The sequence below is a fragment of the Chiroxiphia lanceolata genome, chromosome 20 (assembly GCF_009829145.1).
Source record: "Chiroxiphia lanceolata isolate bChiLan1 chromosome 20, bChiLan1.pri, whole genome shotgun sequence".
Classification (NCBI taxonomy): Eukaryota; Metazoa; Chordata; class Aves; order Passeriformes; family Pipridae; genus Chiroxiphia; species Chiroxiphia lanceolata.
In genome coordinates, this window is record NC_045656.1 from 7,054,515 (window position 1) to 7,070,310 (window position 15,796).

The window sequence follows — 15,796 nt, forward strand, 5'->3', positions numbered from 1 at the left end:
CCGTTCACTCCTCCAGGAGCAGCAGGGTTTGCATGAGGCAGCTCTGCTCTCTGACCCCTGTGCTGTCTGATCTCCTGAGGCAAAACAGGAGACAGGGCTCAGCTCCTGTAATTCCAGCTTTTTCTGGTCCTGATATTTGATGCTAGTGCGGGAGGATCTTTCTGCCACCTCACCAGGACTCTGGGCTGAGCCATGCTCCTCCTTGGGAAGCACTTTGGAGGAATGGAGGCAATGCCCTTGGGTCCTTGGGCCCTCAGATTCCTCACTAGAGGAGCCCAGGCACAATCCCCATCCACGAGGCAGAGGCACAGGCAGCATTCCCTGCCCCAGCTCTTCCCAGGCAGTATCTGCCTTTGTCCTAGGGCTGGAAAAGCTTCTATTGTCCCAGGCTAAGGAGCTTTTGTAGGCGTTTGAGGAGCCTTCAGGGAGGGCCAAGGCCCTGTTCCTCCCAGATCAGCCATTGCTGGGGGCTGCAGAAAAGAAGTCGGTGCTGGTGTGGGAGCACTGGAAGGGCAGCAGGTTAAGAAGATGAGAGAGCTGGGGTGGTGCAATTCAGAGAAATTCCAGAGAAAAACATGCCTAGGGAGCTGGAATTTAACCCTTTATAGCAGGGTAGCTAAAATTGGGGCTTAACCCTGTGCCAGTGTGGGTCTGGGAGCTGTGTCCCAGCCAGAGCAGTGACTCATGTCCCAACTGCCCAGGACAATGGTGGGAGCTGTGAGGAACAGCTCAAACCCCTCAATACCCACCCAGCTCCGGGTGTTTCCCTCCTGTGGGATCAGCCCCGGGATTCCCCCTGGATGCCACCCCCAGTGCCATCCTTTCCCCCACAGACAGGGCTGAGGCAGCACCATCTGCTCGAGCAGATGTAACTTTATTTCACAGCCAAGACCCGCATGGGACAAGGGGGGCTCAGGACTCTCGTGTGGGCTTGGACTCAGCTTTGCTTTTCAGCCTCTTCTTTCTGTTCCTCTCTTTCCTCTTCCCCTTCCCACTGGCAGTAGGGACCGGGGATGGAGTGGCTGGTGTTGGCTCCCTGCCCAAGCCCTTCTGCACTGGGGCATCATTCAGGATGGTGTTGGATGCTTCCTCCCAGGATGGCAACAGAGCCCAGGGGTCCTGGCCCGCAGAGGGATCAGCGGGGGTAGCAGGTGCAGGACGGCTCTGTGCCCCCTTCTCAGAAGGGCCTTTCTTTTTCAGACCTTTTCCTTTCTTTTTCTTTTCTTTCTTCTTCCCCTTCCTCTCTTTCTTGGCTGACTTGAGGGCTGTCTCAGTGTGATGGTCCACAGGGAGGGTTCCTCCACCCACACGGTTCCAAGGGGGGCTCAGAGGGACCCCCCTGGGCCTCGCTGCCCGGTCGATGAGCTCCCCACCAAACTCGTACAGCACCGGCTCCCTGGGCACCGCGACGGCCACCGTGTTGTACGCCTTGCACCTGCAGAGAGAGGAGGCACCAGGTGAGGTGACCTCCAGTGGGGCCAGGCGGGGGGACAGTAGTGGGAGGCACTCACCAGACGTAGAGGTAGGGCTCCACACACTCCTCCCTGTAGGTGAACTCAAAGCAGGGCACCTGGATGACGTTGAAGAAGGCCTGGCCCACCGCCCGGGAGGCCGTGTCGTTCACCCGCCGCAGGCACTCCTTCAGCCTGCGGTCGCAGTCGCAGTGGCTGATGGTGTGCCAGCGCAGGTTGCGGTACCCGTAGCGCGCAGTGAAGGGGTGGATGACGTGCTGGCAGTGGTCATGGTCCCGGCAGCACCGGTCTGTGTCCCGGTGCTCCCCTGCAGGGAGGTGCAGGCAGAGCTGAGGGTCCTGCACGCGTGGGCTGGGGCTAGATAGGGTTGGGATCAGGGCTGGAGTGGGGCTGAGCTGCGCTGGGATTGGGAGCGGGGTTAGGTTGGACTGAGCTGGGCTTGGAATCGTAGTGGGAGGGGTAGGGACTGCGACTGGACTGGTGCTTGGGTGTGGACAAGGCTAGCACTGGGATGGGGACTGGAGCTGCACCAGCATCACAGTGGGGATGAGACTAGGACTAGGCTGGGGTCAGGAAGGGGACTGGGATTGGATCAGGACCAGGAGATGGTCTAGGCTGGGATCAGGATAGCAACTGGGAGTGCACCAGCACTGGGATGGGGACCAGAATGGGAGTGGGATAGACCACAGATGAGGCTGGAGACAAAGAGTGGATCAAGACTAGACAAGCACAAAGATGGATTAGTCTTGTGAGAGGGACTAGGCAGAGAGAAACTGGGACTGGACTGGTGCTTGGCTGGGGACTGAACTGGGGCAGACAGGGATTGAACTAGCACGGGGGTGGGAACTGGAGTAGATCAGCACTGGGATGCAACTGGATCAGGATTGGTGGGGACTTACCCAGCACTGCACTGGGAACTGGGAATGGGATGGGAATGGAATGGGAAGAGATGGGATGGGATGGGAAAAGATAGGATGGGAAGGAAAGAAAGGGAGTGGATGGAATGGAGTGGAATAGGAAGAGCTGGGAGGGATGGGATGGGATGGGGTGGTAGGGATGGGATGGGAAGATACGGGTAGCAGCTGCCCCGCTGCCCTTACCCAGCTCTTCGTAGGTATCCGCGTTGCTGCCCGCGCCACACCACAGTGTCCCGGGGTAGGTGAGCCCGCGGCGGGCGCGGGGCCGTCCCGGCGGGGCCGCTCCGGGGGCGACTGCCAGCGGGAGGAGGAGAAGGAGGAGGCGGAGGCGGCAGAGCAGCCCCGGGGCGCACATGGCACCGCGCCGTTCACTGCCGTGGGGCCGCCTTATAGAGTCGCGCAGCCCGCCCACGCGGGGCGGCCCAGCACGGCTTGGCACGGCCCGGCACCGTGCGGAGGGTCCCGCAGAGCCGCGGTGCTGGAGCCGCTCCCGGAGCCGCGGCACGTCCCGCGCCGGCAGCCCGCGGGGAAGGGCTCACCCCTCCCGGTGGGACCGGCCCCGTTGCTGTGGCAGCCGGTGGGGTGATGTGCTGGGGCCGGTAACGAGCCGTCCCCAAACCCCCGCCCCGTGACGCACCCGCCCCTGCACAGCCCCCGGCCCCGGAGCGGCCCCGACAGGAGAACGATGCTCTCCCTGCATCCCTAAGTCCCATTCCACGGATGCTTCCTGCAGCCCTGTATCCCAGCCCATAGATGCTCTCCACGTCCCCATGCCCGATCCTGCAGATGCTCTCCACATCCCATCCCATGAATGCTTATGGCATCCCCACATCCCATCCCATGGATGTTCCTTGCGGCCCTGCATCCCATCCCACTGTTCCTTTCACAGGACAGCCCAGTGCCTCACGCCCAGCCGGGCTGGCAGCCCACAAGGCACCGGCATTCCCAGCACGCTGCCAGGTCTGTCCCTCTTGGCCAGCTCCCGGCCTTGGAGCCCATTGACAATCCAGACACAGCCCTGGCAAGCTGGGATGCAGCGGGAGCCAGCGTTCAGCCAGGGAGGACCGTGCCTGGACACCCCAAAATGGTGGTCTCAGAAAGTCCCTGAGCTGACTGAGATCCCTCGGGAGTGCAGGGGAGTGCACGGGCAGCACCCTGAGCATCACCCTGGCTCGCTGACCCTTGCACCCACGGGGTACCTCGAGCACTGTGCCACCCACACCATGCCCTGTCACCGCTGGCACAGGCGGCCGGTGCTGGGGACACTCCTGTGGGGTGCAAACAGCCAACCCTGGTGCTCCCAACCACAACACTGCCTGGCTGGGACACATCCCCAGCCCATGGGAAGGGCTCCTGCCTGGCAGCAGCCCAGGGCCCAGCTGGCCAAGGGCGCTGGCGGGGGCCCAGTGCTGCAGGGCAGGGGCTGCCCCTGCTCAGCTGTCGCTGTCTGTGACGGTCCCACTCGGCTCAGCTTCGCCACCAGCACCCAGGTACGGAGCTGAAAAAGGCACACTGGGCCCTCAGGGTGCCCACGTGTGGGTGTGGGTGTGGGTGTGGGTGTGGGTGGGGAGGGTGGGGGACACCACGCCACGGGGAGCCCTGCGGGGGCTGCAGGTGGGGAGTCTCACCCCCATTACATGCTCAGTACTCGCAGCGCCAGCAGTCCCCACACATGGACCTGTGTCACGTCCCTGCTGCCCGGGAGAAGGGCTGGTACCTGGCGCTCATGGCCCCCAACGTCAAGGGTCCCAACTACGCCTGGCTGGACCCCTCACGGCTCTACTGCCACCCGCAAGTACCCAGTGCCCGGGGCGGGTGGCCCCCGTGGGGGTGCCGGGGTGGGCTGCACCTCTGCAGGGCTGCCGTGGCACCCAGCCCTGCCCACGAGCACCGGCGCCAGGGCTGCAGGTGCCCGTGGTGGGCTGTGGGCACCCAGCACCTCTGATCTCCCCCCAGGGCTTGCAGGACTGTGTGGCCGACCTGCTGCAGCCCTTCCAGGGAGATCCCATCGACATGGTGGCTGGCATCGATGCCATGGGCTTCATCCTGGGTGAGTGGGGACACGAGTGAGCGCAGGGTTCCCCCCCATGCCCTGTCCACGTGGGGCCTGATGGTGCCGTGCCCACCCCCAGGTGCTTCCGCTGCGGCCGTGCTGCAGAAAGGCTTCCTGGCCATCCGCAAAGCCGGGCACCTCTGCGTGCAGACAGTGGCACAGCCCTACACCGACTACTCGGGCCGGGAGAAGGTGATGGAGGTCCGCACTGATGCCATCTCGCCAGGTGAGTGCTCCCATTCTGGGGGGGGCTGCCAGTGTGGGCACTGGGCACTTATCCACAGCCTCTGCCCCCTCCAGGTCTGCGCATCCTTCTTGTGGACCAGTGGGTTGAAACTGGGGGCACCATGCAAGCGGCCATCGGGCTGGTGGAGCGGCTGGGGGGGGTCGTGGCAGGTAGGACTGGGGGCACCAGGGCACCATTGGGTGCACCTTTTGGTGCAGTGGGACCACCATCCTCACACCCTGGTGCTGAGCCCCTCCCTGTCCCCGCAGGTGTCGCTGCCATCTGCATCGAGGACAGTGAGGGCGGGCGGTGGATCCGGGAGCGCTACAAGTGCTCCCACTGTGTCCCCCCCCACCTGCAGCCCCGCTTCGACCACCACCAGTTTGGCTGGGACTGACTGACAGGGGGCTGGCACCTCATGTGTCCCCTGCACCCCCCTGAGGAGTGCAGGGCTGCTGGCTCTGCAGGGCAGGATGCCCCAGACATCCACTGGAGATGGAACTCCTCCTCGGTGGCAGCCATCCATCCTCCCTGCCTCTGTCCTCCCACCTGCCCATGAGTCTGGGGGTTGCAGCCCCAGCCCTCTGCCCCACATTTTTCTTAAAAAGCATAAAAAACGTTTTATTAAGACAAAAGGGCATCTCCCCCTGTGAGCAGTACCTGGGTTTGCATAGCTACAGGAGCCGCATGGGTGCTCCTGCCCACCCTGGCCAGGGGGATGCCTGGGCAGGCAAGGGGCCAGGGGGGCTGGGAAGTGGCAGGGACGGCTCCTCGGGGCCGGCCAGGGTTGCCCCTCTTTGGTCCATAGGTGTGAGCATGGCGGGCGCAGGGGGTGCCCCCTCACTGGCAGCACTTGGGTTTTTTGCGGGGTGTCGACAGGTACAGGTCGCTCTCATTGCTGCTGATCCCTGCAGGACAGAGAAAGGAGGGTGGGTGTGTAGGGGATAAGGGGAGGCACCCACGTGGGGCCAGCCGGGGGTACTCACGCACGGTGTCGCCGATCCTGCGGGTGTGGCTGCGCTCCAGCTCGGCCAGCACGCTGCTCTCGAAGGTCAGGGCCGCCACACGGAAGAAGAAATCCCGCACGTTCTCCCCTGCCCCGCAGGATGAGACCCCCTGAGTGCCCCCTCACCCGGCTGGACGCCGGGATCTGCATTCCCCTCACTCGTCCTGGAACCCACCAGTGAGCGAGGAGACAGCCCAGTACTCCGCCTGCATCTCCTGGGCCACCTTGAGAGCGTCCTTCTCCATCAGGCTGTACTGTGCTGGTGTCTGACAACAGAGCCGGGGGGAGTGGGTGACAGGGACAGCCCTGCTGAGCCAGGGTGCAGTTTGCCCACGGGGAGGGGGACACACTCACACTCAGATCCTTCTTGGAGCCCACCAAGAAGAGGATCACGTTGGAGGGGTCGTTCTCCTTCAGAGCGTCAGCCAACCACTGCCTGTGGGGGCCACTGTCACCAGCCAGTGGCCAAGCTTGCTGGCACACCACAGTACAGTGTTTCCAGCAGTCCTGTGGCCCCTGCCCAGGTCTTCCCTCTCTATCCAGCCTCAGAGCCCCCTCATGCTCATTCTCAGTCCCATCTGGGCCCTTTGGCCATGTGTCACCTACCGTGTGTGCTCCAGGGACGCCACATCATTGACATCGAAGACGATCACAATGGCTGGGGTGGGAAGGAGGGGTGAGATGGGGACAGGGACAGTGCGACAGAGAGGTCAGACAGGGTGGGCACCTCACCTTGTGCTCCCCTGTAGTAAGTGGAGGCGATGCACTTGAAGCGCTCCTGGCCGGCCGTGTCCCACCTGGGGGAGTGTGGGAGGTGAGAGGGGCCCACAGGGGTGTGTGGGGAGGGGGCTGGGCCAGTGCCTACTCACAGCTGAAGGCTGAAGGGCACCCCCAGCACCTCAAACCGCTCCATCTCGAAATCCACCCCGATGGTCGCCTTGTAGTTCTTGTCGAATGTGTCCTTGCAAAAGCTGGGGTGGGAGTGAGGACGGGTCAGCAGCCCCCAGCCCCCCCACTCCAACCCCTGGGGCCTCAGTGCCCCCCCATCTTGGGGATGCTCAGCACCAGAGTCTGGACAGAGCTGGACTCAGCCCAAGGCGCTGCCGCCCTTTGGGGGAGGGGAGTCGCTTCCCCTTTCCCCCCTCCTCCCTCCCCTCTCCAGGGGTCCTGTTACCGGTTGATCAGGCACGTCTTCCCCACCGACAGGTCGCCCACCACGATGATCTTGGAGATCTTGAACCTGCAGCGAGGAGGGGGACGCACGGCTCAGCAGGGTGGGGGGGAGAGCTCCCCCCCCCCGCGTCCCGCTGACTGATCACTGGGGGTAGAGGGGCTCATGGGGTGGGGAGACATCACCCCACAGCCCCCCCGTGTCCGCAGCTCCCTGCATCCCGGCTCTCCTGCCACAGTCGAGTCCGGACTCCCGAGTTCCCCCACCCCGTCTTCCCCCCGTGTTCCCCCCGCGCCGCATTCCAGGATCGTGACGCAGGGCTCGGCACACGGGCAGCGCCGGCAGCCACGCGGCGCCCACGCCGGGGACCCCCACCCGTGGCGGGCAGGACCGTGGGGTCCCTCGTCCCCACTCCCTCCCAGCCCCGCGGTGGGTACCCCAAACCACCCCGGACTCACCCCACAGTGCCCGTCCGCTGCTCCTGGCAGGCGCTGGCCACTGTGGGGTGGAAGGCGGGGCGGGTTTGCAGGGCGGCCTCCTTCCGAAAACACTGTGGGGGGATAAAGGGGGGCACCGATGTGACCACGGGGCTCGGCGAGGCCGCCCCTGGGCCGTTGCGTCCCCTCCGCTCACCGAGGGCAGGTCGGCGATGACCCGGTCCCTGCGGACCGGAGCCAGCACGTTCATCGTCCCGTGGGGTCTCCGAGGTGGGGTGGGTGGCAAGGATCACTGTGAGGCCTGGGGACAGAGAGAGAAGGGAGTGGCGACGTCCCCGTGTCACGGCTGTCCCCGTGCACAGCATTCCAGAATAGCGTTGTCCGTGTCCCCAAGCAGGGTTGTCCCCTTATCCCAATAGTCTCCCACTTTCCCAGGATGTGGTAATCCTCATGTCCTGACTCTCCCTGCATCCCCAAGGATGGCTGTCCCCCAGACCCAGTCACCTCGAGCCCCCTGTCTGTGGTTGTCCCTACACCCTGGGCGCAGCTGTCCCGCGTGTCTCCGCTGTCTCCGTGTCCCAACCAACCAACCCCCCATCCCAAGTGTGCCATCCCAGGGTATCACTGTGCTCCTGCCCTGAGCTGTGGCTATCCCACATCCCGGCATATAGCTGTTCCCATGTCCCACTATCCCTACACCCCTACATACCCGCGTACCACTGACCCCACACTGCACCTATCCCCGTGTCCCAGCCACCCTCACATCCCCACAGTGCCATCCCAGGCTCACCGCTGTCCCCGTGTCCCACCTCCCGCAGCCTGGCCGTCTCCGTGCCGCCCCCCCCCATTCCCATCTCCGCGTCTCCTGTCCCCTCCCATCCCGTGTCGCCCCTGCACAGCCACCACCGTCCCACCGCCACATCCCAGCGCAAGACCAAGCCCTCCCCGTCTCGTCTGTGTCCCCACGGCGGAGGGGATAAAGCGGGGCGTCCCCGTTACCGCGAACCTCCCAAATCCGATAGCGGTGCCCGGCGCTGCACGCCCAGCCCCGGAGGAACCGGCGTCCTGGCCCCTCCCACGCCCCCCTTCGTGGGAGGGACCAGGACGCCGGTTCCTCCGGGGCTGGGCCATTGCGCTGCCACCCGCGCGGTGGGACACCAGTAACCCCCCGCCACCCCGGGGTTCATTCCGGTACACCCCGCCACGACGGCGGGTGGTGCACCGGACTACAACTCCCGTGATGCCCCACAGCGAGACGCATGCGCAGATGTATCATATGTAAGTACTATTATTCCCAGCATGCTTTGAAGTTTGTCGCGAGAGTTGGTGCAATGGTGTAATGGGTGGGGTCAGTCTTGCTCTCGCGAGATTTTGCGCTATAAGCCCGTGCGGCGCGGCGCGGGAGGCCCCTTTCGGCTTCCGCCCGGCCAAGATGGCGCCCAAGGCGAAGAAGGAGGGTGAGGGCGCGGGGCGAACGGTCCGTGTGTGGGGGGGTGCGGGACGGTGTGAGGGACCCCACGGGGTGCGGGTGTATACGGAGGGAGGCAGGCTGAGCGGGGCGGGGCGGGTGAGACAGGGTTGCGGTGCAGTGCTGGGTGCGGGCACGTGGAGGTGGCGGGATAGGCCTGCCCGGTTCTCTGAGGGGGGTGTCCCCATCTTGGTGAGGGAAGGACTAAATGCCTCTTTCTTCTCGGGAATTGGTTTGTTCTGGGGGGGAGGGGGGAAATACTAACGCCACTGGGCGTTTTGTGGTTCATTTTGGTTGGGTGAGGTCCTGCTCATTGACGAAGGGAAGCCGTGCCCGGCTCACTGAGATATCTCCATAGCTGTGCCTCCGAAGACAGAGGCGAAGGCAAAGGCGCTGAAGGCCAAGAAGGCCGTTCTCAAGGGGGTCCACAGCCACAAGAAGAAGAAGATCCGCACGTCGCCCACCTTCCGCAGGCCCAAGACCCTGCGGCTGCGGAGGCAGCCCAAGTACCCCCGGAAGAGCGCCCCACGGAGGAACAAGTACGTGTGGGTGGTTGGGCTCTGCCCTGCTGCGGGGTTTGGGAGCAGCCCCGGGGGTGGGCTGGTATGGGGACCTCCCTGTCACCTGGTCACACTTTGTCAGTGTGCTCAGCCACATGTTGGTGGCAGAGCACTGGAGGGATGTTTGGGGTGCAGGTGATGATTTCAAGCGACCAAAGCCTGAGAGTTTGTGATTATAACTTTTTTGGCGACTGATGCACCCCAGAAAAAGCCCCCAAAGTGCAGAGAAGCACCTGCCATCCCTCTGCTAAGCACAGGGTCTCTCCTGCAGGTTGGACCATTACGCCATTATCAAGTTCCCTCTGACCACAGAATCGGCCATGAAGAAGATCGAGGATAACAACACCCTGGTTTTCATTGTCGATGTCAAGGCAAACAAGCACCAGATCAAACAGGCTGTGAAGAAGTTGTATGATATTGATGTGGCCAAGGTCAACACATTGATTAGGTGAGAAGTGGGATAAAAACATGTCACTGGTGGGTGTGAGGTGCTTCAAAAGAAGCATTTTTCAGCTGAAAGTGGGAGTGTGTGAGTTTCAGCAGCTGAGGGAACTCTCAGGAGGAGAGGGACAAAGCTGTGTAGCAATGGCCTCTCCAGGACAAGAGGAAATGGCTTCCATCTCTGCCAGAGGATATTCAGGTGGGACATCAGGAGGAATTTCTTCACAGAAAGGGTTTTTAAACATTGGAATGGGCTGCCCAGGGAGGTGGTGGAATTGCCATCCCTGGAGGTGTTTAAGAAATGACTTAGTGCCATAGTCTAGTTGATAAGTTGGTGATTGGTCTAAGGTTAGACTTGATGATCTCAGAGGTCTTTTCCAACCTAAATAATTCTGTGATTTCAGTGTTAAAAGTTCTGAGACATGCAAGTTGTGAGGGAGCACAGCTTGGTGGAAGTGGGAGGTGTTGGCAGACCAGAGGGTCAGCTTTGTCAGGGGTCTCTTCCAGCACCCAGGGAGTCCTGTGCAAATGATGTAAACTTCAATTCTACTGAGTAACAGTGATGTTTCCAAAGGAACCACTGATGCACATGGGAACAGTGGGAAAGCAGAGCAGGTGAGAGGAGTTGGCTCTGTTCTGATGCCTCGTGTTCCTCTCTAGGCCTGACGGAGAGAAGAAGGCTTATGTCCGACTGGCTCCGGATTATGATGCACTGGATGTGGCCAACAAGGTGAGACATCTTTGAAGCTTTACTACTCCCTGTTGGTTGTCTTGTGTCTCCCTCGCTGATTGTTCTTCCTGCTGTGCATGTGAGGTACTTGTGCTTCAAGCGTGGTGGCACTTCTGTGTCCCTGTAGCCAGGATCTGAGTGTTCGGGAGCACAGCCACATTCCATGTCAGTTCAGTCCTCAAGGTAGCAGGAGGCAGTGGTGGTACAAATTGGAGTAGGAGAATGTACGAGGATCACTCTGGAATAAACGTACAAAGCAGATGTGTAAGGCTTTTGGGCAGATCTGGGAGGAAGAAGTTGTCCTTGGAGGACAGGCATCCTGGGGAGATCCAGCTGTGGCAAAAATGTCTGAGGTGGAGGCTCTGCCTTTTTGCCACCATAACATCTGTTTTAACATCCTTTGCTTCTTTCCAGATTGGAATCATCTAAACTGCATCTGCCGAGGACTGTACAGACATGATAATAAACCTTCTTACACCACAGAGGGCTCTTGTGTTTTGTGACAGCATAACCAGTGTGAAAGAGAGCATTCAGCAAACTTTGGGGCTTCGTTTTGGTGAAGGGGGTTCCTCCCTCTGTTCCTGGCAGTGGGTGGGCAGAGCCAACTGCTCCACGAGAGGATCTTGCAGGGGGCAGCGCTGTCCTGCTCAGGGGGTCTCCAAGATCACTCATCTCTGCTGTGGGTGAACATGAGGTGAAACCTCCCCTAAATCTCAAATATCTCTATATTTACCCCAAGACCTCTGGTGTTCTCCAGGATTTCCTTGCACAGTGTAATTAGGATGTGTTTGTAATCAGTGCTTTTGGTGTCCTGCGTCACTTCCTTGTGGAGCAGACCATGGGAGGTAGGCGGTGACCACAGCAAAAACCTGTCAGTGGCTCAGATCTGGCACAAGTGACCTCTGACACCATTTTACGAGTGTATCAGCTCTCTGCTTATGCTGCAGGTTCACTTGAAACCCTCACAACTAATCCAGCAGCAGAGGCTTTGTGTTTTTTTCTGGCACAATCCCTGCTCCGTGTGCTGCAGCGTGTGAGTTTCCCTGATGCTGTTCCTCACAGGGTTCACCATCCTCTGGGCTGTTTCCAAATGCTGCTGTTGCTGCCTCTGCAGTGTTTGGCTTTAAGTTTGTAGGTGGAACCGGCTTTTAGAGTGCTTGGAGTCAGGAGGACGTGGAGCACTGGGTGAGCAGGGAACAGGGGAGTTACGGAAAAGCCTTTAGGAGTACTTGAGCTTAAGTACATAGTTAGACTTGACTGAGACAGATGATGAAAGCTATGACCAAATATTGATTGGGGCTAATTGAGCTCTTGAGCAGTGGGACACAGAGTTCCTTCTGGCCTCTTGTGGAGAGTGTTGGATTCCCGCGGCGGTGGTTTGCAGTGTGAGGGATGGTGGTGGATGGAAAAGGGGAGTGGATGCTGTGGATGGGCAGCAACAGGATCCCTTGAGCCCCAGGCCACCTCTTTATGTGTAGTCACCCCAAGAAAGATGCAAGGGGAGAGGTGCCCCTCTTGTAGCAACGCTTGGTGTCACTGCTGGGTGGGGAGTGGGTATGGAGAGCCAGGATGTGCAGCAGCAGGAGGCTGGCAGGGGTTCCACATCAGCATGACTTGCATTTAGCCCTGACCTTGCCTCAACTCAGCCCAGTGGCTGCTGCCCTGGCACGTCACTTGCCTTTTGCTCCTGGCTGGCTGCTGGCCTGATCCACAGCTGCCCCAGCCTGGACAGCACTGCAGTGCTGGGAGATGCTCCTGTTGGAAGCCAGGAAACAGTGGGGGTCCCTACTCCCTGCTTTGGGAAACTGTCATGCCTGGCCCTTCCACACTGCTTTAAGGACAGTGGAAGCGTGGGCTGGTCATCTGAGCCTGTAAACTGCTGGGGCAGGGCTGTGTCTGCTCCATGTGGAGAGCCAAGGGGAAAGGGGCAGCAATCAGGGTGAGGGGAAACTAAGATCTGGGCTTGACTGCAGGGTATTTGCAGATGGAATTGGTGCAGAGAGGCCACAGGGCTTAAGCTGCAGCTGGAAGACACATAGCTGTCAGGATATGCTGCCGAGCGTAAGGCTGTGCCCTGCCAGGGCTGCTGAGCTCCTGCTTTGAGCAAGGAGGGAACGAGGCAGTGGATTTAGAGCTGGCAGAGGTCCCTGCCCACACAGAGTCCTGGGTATCATGTCCCTGTCCCAGCTGCCAGGCTGTTCCTGGCACACACCCCCTGCCACCGTGCCAGTACACACCAGGGAGTCCCAGCAGGATCCTGATCCTGTGAGGTGTCTCCCAGCTCTCTGGAGGGAAGGGTGATTCCCCCACTGCTTCCCCTTCACCAGCTTATTTCAGCCACAGCGCCTGTCTGCCTCAGCTGGGCTGGTGAGGGGGTGTGTGGGACAGATCCTGCCTGGAGCAGGGGCTGGACAGGAGTCCCTCTAACCCCCACTGCTAATGCCGATCCAGTGCGATCCTGGAGCTGTCTCGTCACCAGGATTTGCCTCCCTGATGCTCCCGTGCTCCACAGGACCGGCTGGGCCAGTTCTGGCCCCACTCCCCTGGGGAGCTGAACCCTCTCCTCTCTTCCCACTCTTCTGGGGGAGCTGCTGGAGCCATCCTGGTCCTGTGGCTGCAGGAGAGGGCTCAGCACACTCACGGGGCTGCAGCTGCGCTGTGCTGGTGAAGATTGCTCTGGGGGGATGCGAGCATGCAGCAGTCTTCCAGGAAGAGCCCATGGCCTCAGACGGCTTTTCCATGCCAGCTCCACTTCACGTGGCTGCCGGGTGAGTCACGCAGCCCAGACAGGCTCCTTGCCGCCACAAGGCTTGGTACCTCTCCTGGCTCCCTTCAGCTCTTCCCTGCACAGCCCTGGGTCTCTGGAGTAAGGAAGAGGAGGGGAACCATCCATGAGAGGGATGGGGTCTTTCTGTTTAAGGCTCAGCTGGGCTGGTAGGACCCACGGGGGCTGGAGTTCATCCCTGGAGGGTCCCTAGAATAGAGGACTGCAGAAATGTGCCGTCTTTGCCCCTGAGGACTGCCAGCCCTCTGCTGGGAATGGGGCATGTCCTTTCCCACAGCCCTGTCCCCCCAGGGAGTCCCTGGCCTGCTCTGCCCCACAGAAGAGCCAGCCCAGGTGTGCTGCGGCAGCAGTTAACAGACTGATTTTAATGCACATAACACCCAACATCACCACGGGAGGGACTCATCCCTTCCCTCACAACCCTCCCAGGCCATCAGCTGTCAAGTGCAGCCACCCCTGGCCTTCCAGCTGCCCATGAGGAAACTGGCTTGGGCTGCTTCTCCATCGGCCATGCCCCTGGCTTTGGCAGCATCCCCATGGCTTGGCGAAGCTGTCGGGCTGGTCCAGCAGGGAAGTGCTTTTAGGCAGCAGAGCAGGTGAAGGCAGGGCCTGGGGCCTGGGAGCGAGCCCTAAGGCACATCAGAGCAGGTTTGGAGAGCCCAAAAACCTCCGGGAGCTGGAGCCCAGGTTCCCCCTCGGTGCACACATCTCAGTCTATCAGAAACTTCTCACCGTCCACATCTCTCCCCGCAGAGCCCTTGCGCAGGGAGGGGAAAAAATCGGAGCGGAGGAGGCGGGAGAAGTACATGAGGATCATGGCATCGAGCAGCAGGAGGTTGGCAGTGAGGAAGGCACCCTGGCCCTGCACCTCCACGTAGCGGAGGAAGTACCAGGTGAGGTAAGCCTGGGGCGCCAGGCGGAAGGCGAAGTACATCACCAGGTTGATGTACTTGTTGGCCTCGTAGAGTGCCGGGGAAGGCACGTTGCTCATCTTCAGCAGCATGCGGACGGTGAGGAAGATGTTGCTCACCTCCACCAGCAGCAGCAGCACCGCTGCCACCAGGAAGCGGCCTGTGATGATGAGTGAGACGAAGGCAGAGATGGCCTGGGACACACACACAGAGCAGGGTCAGCCCTGGCAGAGGCGAGTTCTTCCCCACCAGGGTCTGGGCACATGCAGTGCTCTTCCCCCCAGCCAGAGATCCCAGCAGCCCCCCAGGGAAAACCAGCCTGGAGAGCCAGATCCTCCAAGACCAGTTACACCTCCCTGGGCTGGGGAGCTGGGACGAGACTCCAGCCTCTTCCCTCTCCCGGCACAGCAGCCTGTCTGGCTCCTGGCACTTGGAGCTGATGCTGGCATGTATCCTGCCCCGCCAGGCGCCCTTGCCTTGTTGATGCAGAGCCTACCTGGCAGCCAGGGCGAGGCAGAGGGAAGGGCTCTGGCTTGCCCGGCCATAGCATAGGAAACCTGGGTGGGCTGAGCCCCGCGGTGCATAGCCCCCCCATGCTGGCTGTACTCACCATGGCATGGTGCACCAGGTACTCCCAGGACGAGCGGGACTGATGGTTGAAGATGATGTCAAGGGTGTCATGGATGAAGTAGCCTGTGGGATGAAGGAGAGCATTGAGGGGGTCTGGCTTGTGCACCATGACCCGCTGTGGTAAGGAGGAGCAGCAAAGAGGAGAGTGGTGTGATTGTGCTCCAGGTGTCAGAAGCACCTCCCACCCGCCTGGGCACGGAGACGCGGCTGTTCCCCAGGGGGTTGGCAGCCTGCGGGCCCCACGCTTGTGATTCAGGCAGGAGGCACGGAGAGCTGCCCAGCCCTTGAGCCGGGGGCTCGTCCCGAGCCTGCATGCCGGGCGAGGCTGAGCAGGGAGAGGGCAGAGCCCAGTGGGGTGGCTGCGGCCATTGCCCTGCTTGGGTCCTTACCTGAGGAGAAGCAGACCAGCAGGTGCCCTGAGACGCTGTAACCGTCCTGGATGTCCGAGAGCAGCTCCGGGGAGTGCCAGAGGCTGGTGGTGAGAAGGGAAGGAAGGGGATCAGCCTGGGCGCCGGGATGAGGGACACGGCGGGGCAGAGGACCCACTATCCCCTCCCCTGGGGGCACCGCCGGGGGTCGCGCTCCCACGGGGCGCGCCGTGCCCACCCTCCCCGCGCGCGGCGCCCGGTACCTGAAGAGGGCCCACAGCCCGGCCAGCACGGAGTGCGCGAAAGACACCAGGAGGTTCCTCCAGCGCCAAACGCGGCCGGGGCGGCTCCTCACGGCGGCGGGCCGGGGCAGGGCCAGGGCCAGGCGGCGCAGCGCCCCGAAGATCGCCACGCTGCCGCCCACCAGCGCCGCCGAGGCAGCCCGCCCGCCCGGGCCCATCGCGCCCAGTGCCGGCGGCGCGCGGCCGCGGCGGGAGGGGCGGGGGGCCGGGCGGGACACGCCCCCTACACACACACCCGCCCCCTGTGGCCACGCCCCCGGCGGCTGCAGGCCGCCCCTCCCATTGGACGCGCCCTCTCTCTCCCCTCGCGCGCTGAGGG

At 61.9% G+C, this 15,796-nt stretch overlaps 5 protein-coding genes and 2 non-coding genes across 10 annotated transcripts; 4 read left to right on the top strand and 3 right to left on the bottom strand.

Moving 5' to 3' along the window:
- Nucleotides 1–858: 858 nt before the first annotated feature.
- PROCA1 (protein interacting with cyclin A1) lies at nucleotides 859–2,844 on the bottom strand. Its single transcript, XM_032707248.1, has 3 exons — nucleotides 2,573–2,844; nucleotides 1,512–1,779; nucleotides 859–1,435 (listed from the first exon to the last, which is right to left on the bottom strand). The coding sequence occupies exons 1-3, from the start codon at nucleotides 2,742–2,744 to the stop codon at nucleotides 913–915; spliced, it is 963 nt and encodes a 320-aa protein (XP_032563139.1). The 5' UTR covers nucleotides 2,745–2,844; the 3' UTR covers nucleotides 859–912.
- Nucleotides 2,845–3,842: 998 nt separating this feature from the next.
- LOC116796561 (adenine phosphoribosyltransferase-like) lies at nucleotides 3,843–5,306 on the top strand. The gene is made up of 6 exons (XM_032707255.1): nucleotides 3,843–3,879; nucleotides 4,035–4,184; nucleotides 4,346–4,439; nucleotides 4,522–4,668; nucleotides 4,743–4,838; nucleotides 4,938–5,306. The coding sequence occupies exons 2-6, from the start codon at nucleotides 4,062–4,064 to the stop codon at nucleotides 5,063–5,065; spliced, it is 588 nt and encodes a 195-aa protein (XP_032563146.1). The 5' UTR covers nucleotides 3,843–3,879; nucleotides 4,035–4,061; the 3' UTR covers nucleotides 5,066–5,306.
- On the bottom strand, nucleotides 5,268–8,355 carry RAB34 (RAB34, member RAS oncogene family). Of its 4 annotated transcripts, none has more exons than XM_032707253.1 (11): nucleotides 8,289–8,355; nucleotides 7,479–7,583; nucleotides 7,304–7,395; nucleotides 6,849–6,914; nucleotides 6,544–6,645; nucleotides 6,407–6,471; nucleotides 6,281–6,332; nucleotides 6,029–6,110; nucleotides 5,850–5,940; nucleotides 5,655–5,762; nucleotides 5,268–5,576 (listed from the first exon to the last, which is right to left on the bottom strand). In XM_032707253.1, exons 2-11 carry the CDS (start codon nucleotides 7,530–7,532, stop codon nucleotides 5,509–5,511), a joined length of 780 nt encoding a protein of 259 aa, XP_032563144.1. In that variant the 5' UTR covers nucleotides 7,533–7,583; nucleotides 8,289–8,355; the 3' UTR covers nucleotides 5,268–5,508. The 4 variants fall into 4 exon arrangements, with proteins under 4 accessions (XP_032563144.1, XP_032563142.1, XP_032563140.1 ...); XM_032707251.1 differs by having other exon boundaries at nucleotides 7,479–7,565; nucleotides 8,289–8,342; XM_032707249.1 differs by having other exon boundaries at nucleotides 5,269–5,576; nucleotides 5,659–5,762; nucleotides 7,479–7,565; nucleotides 8,289–8,342.
- Nucleotides 8,356–8,599: 244 nt separating this feature from the next.
- Nucleotides 8,600–10,962, top strand: RPL23A (ribosomal protein L23a). Its single transcript, XM_032707256.1, has 5 exons — nucleotides 8,600–8,739; nucleotides 9,109–9,289; nucleotides 9,582–9,758; nucleotides 10,412–10,481; nucleotides 10,896–10,962. Exons 1-5 carry the CDS (start codon nucleotides 8,622–8,624, stop codon nucleotides 10,908–10,910), a joined length of 561 nt encoding a protein of 186 aa, XP_032563147.1. The 5' UTR covers nucleotides 8,600–8,621; the 3' UTR covers nucleotides 10,911–10,962.
- Nucleotides 9,439–9,511, top strand: LOC116796923. The gene has a single exon (XR_004360536.1). It is a non-coding gene; the product is annotated as a small nucleolar RNA Z17 (small nucleolar RNA).
- On the top strand, nucleotides 10,274–10,340 carry LOC116796922. The gene has a single exon (XR_004360535.1). It is a non-coding gene; the product is annotated as a small nucleolar RNA SNORD42 (small nucleolar RNA).
- A 2,640-nt stretch (nucleotides 10,963–13,602) lies between the features above and the next one.
- Nucleotides 13,603–15,670, bottom strand: TLCD1 (TLC domain containing 1). The gene is made up of 4 exons (XM_032707554.1): nucleotides 15,439–15,670; nucleotides 15,197–15,279; nucleotides 14,788–14,870; nucleotides 13,603–14,371 (listed from the first exon to the last, which is right to left on the bottom strand). Exons 1-4 carry the CDS (start codon nucleotides 15,633–15,635, stop codon nucleotides 13,976–13,978), a joined length of 759 nt encoding a protein of 252 aa, XP_032563445.1. The 5' UTR covers nucleotides 15,636–15,670; the 3' UTR covers nucleotides 13,603–13,975.
- Nucleotides 15,671–15,796: the final 126 nt, after the last annotated feature.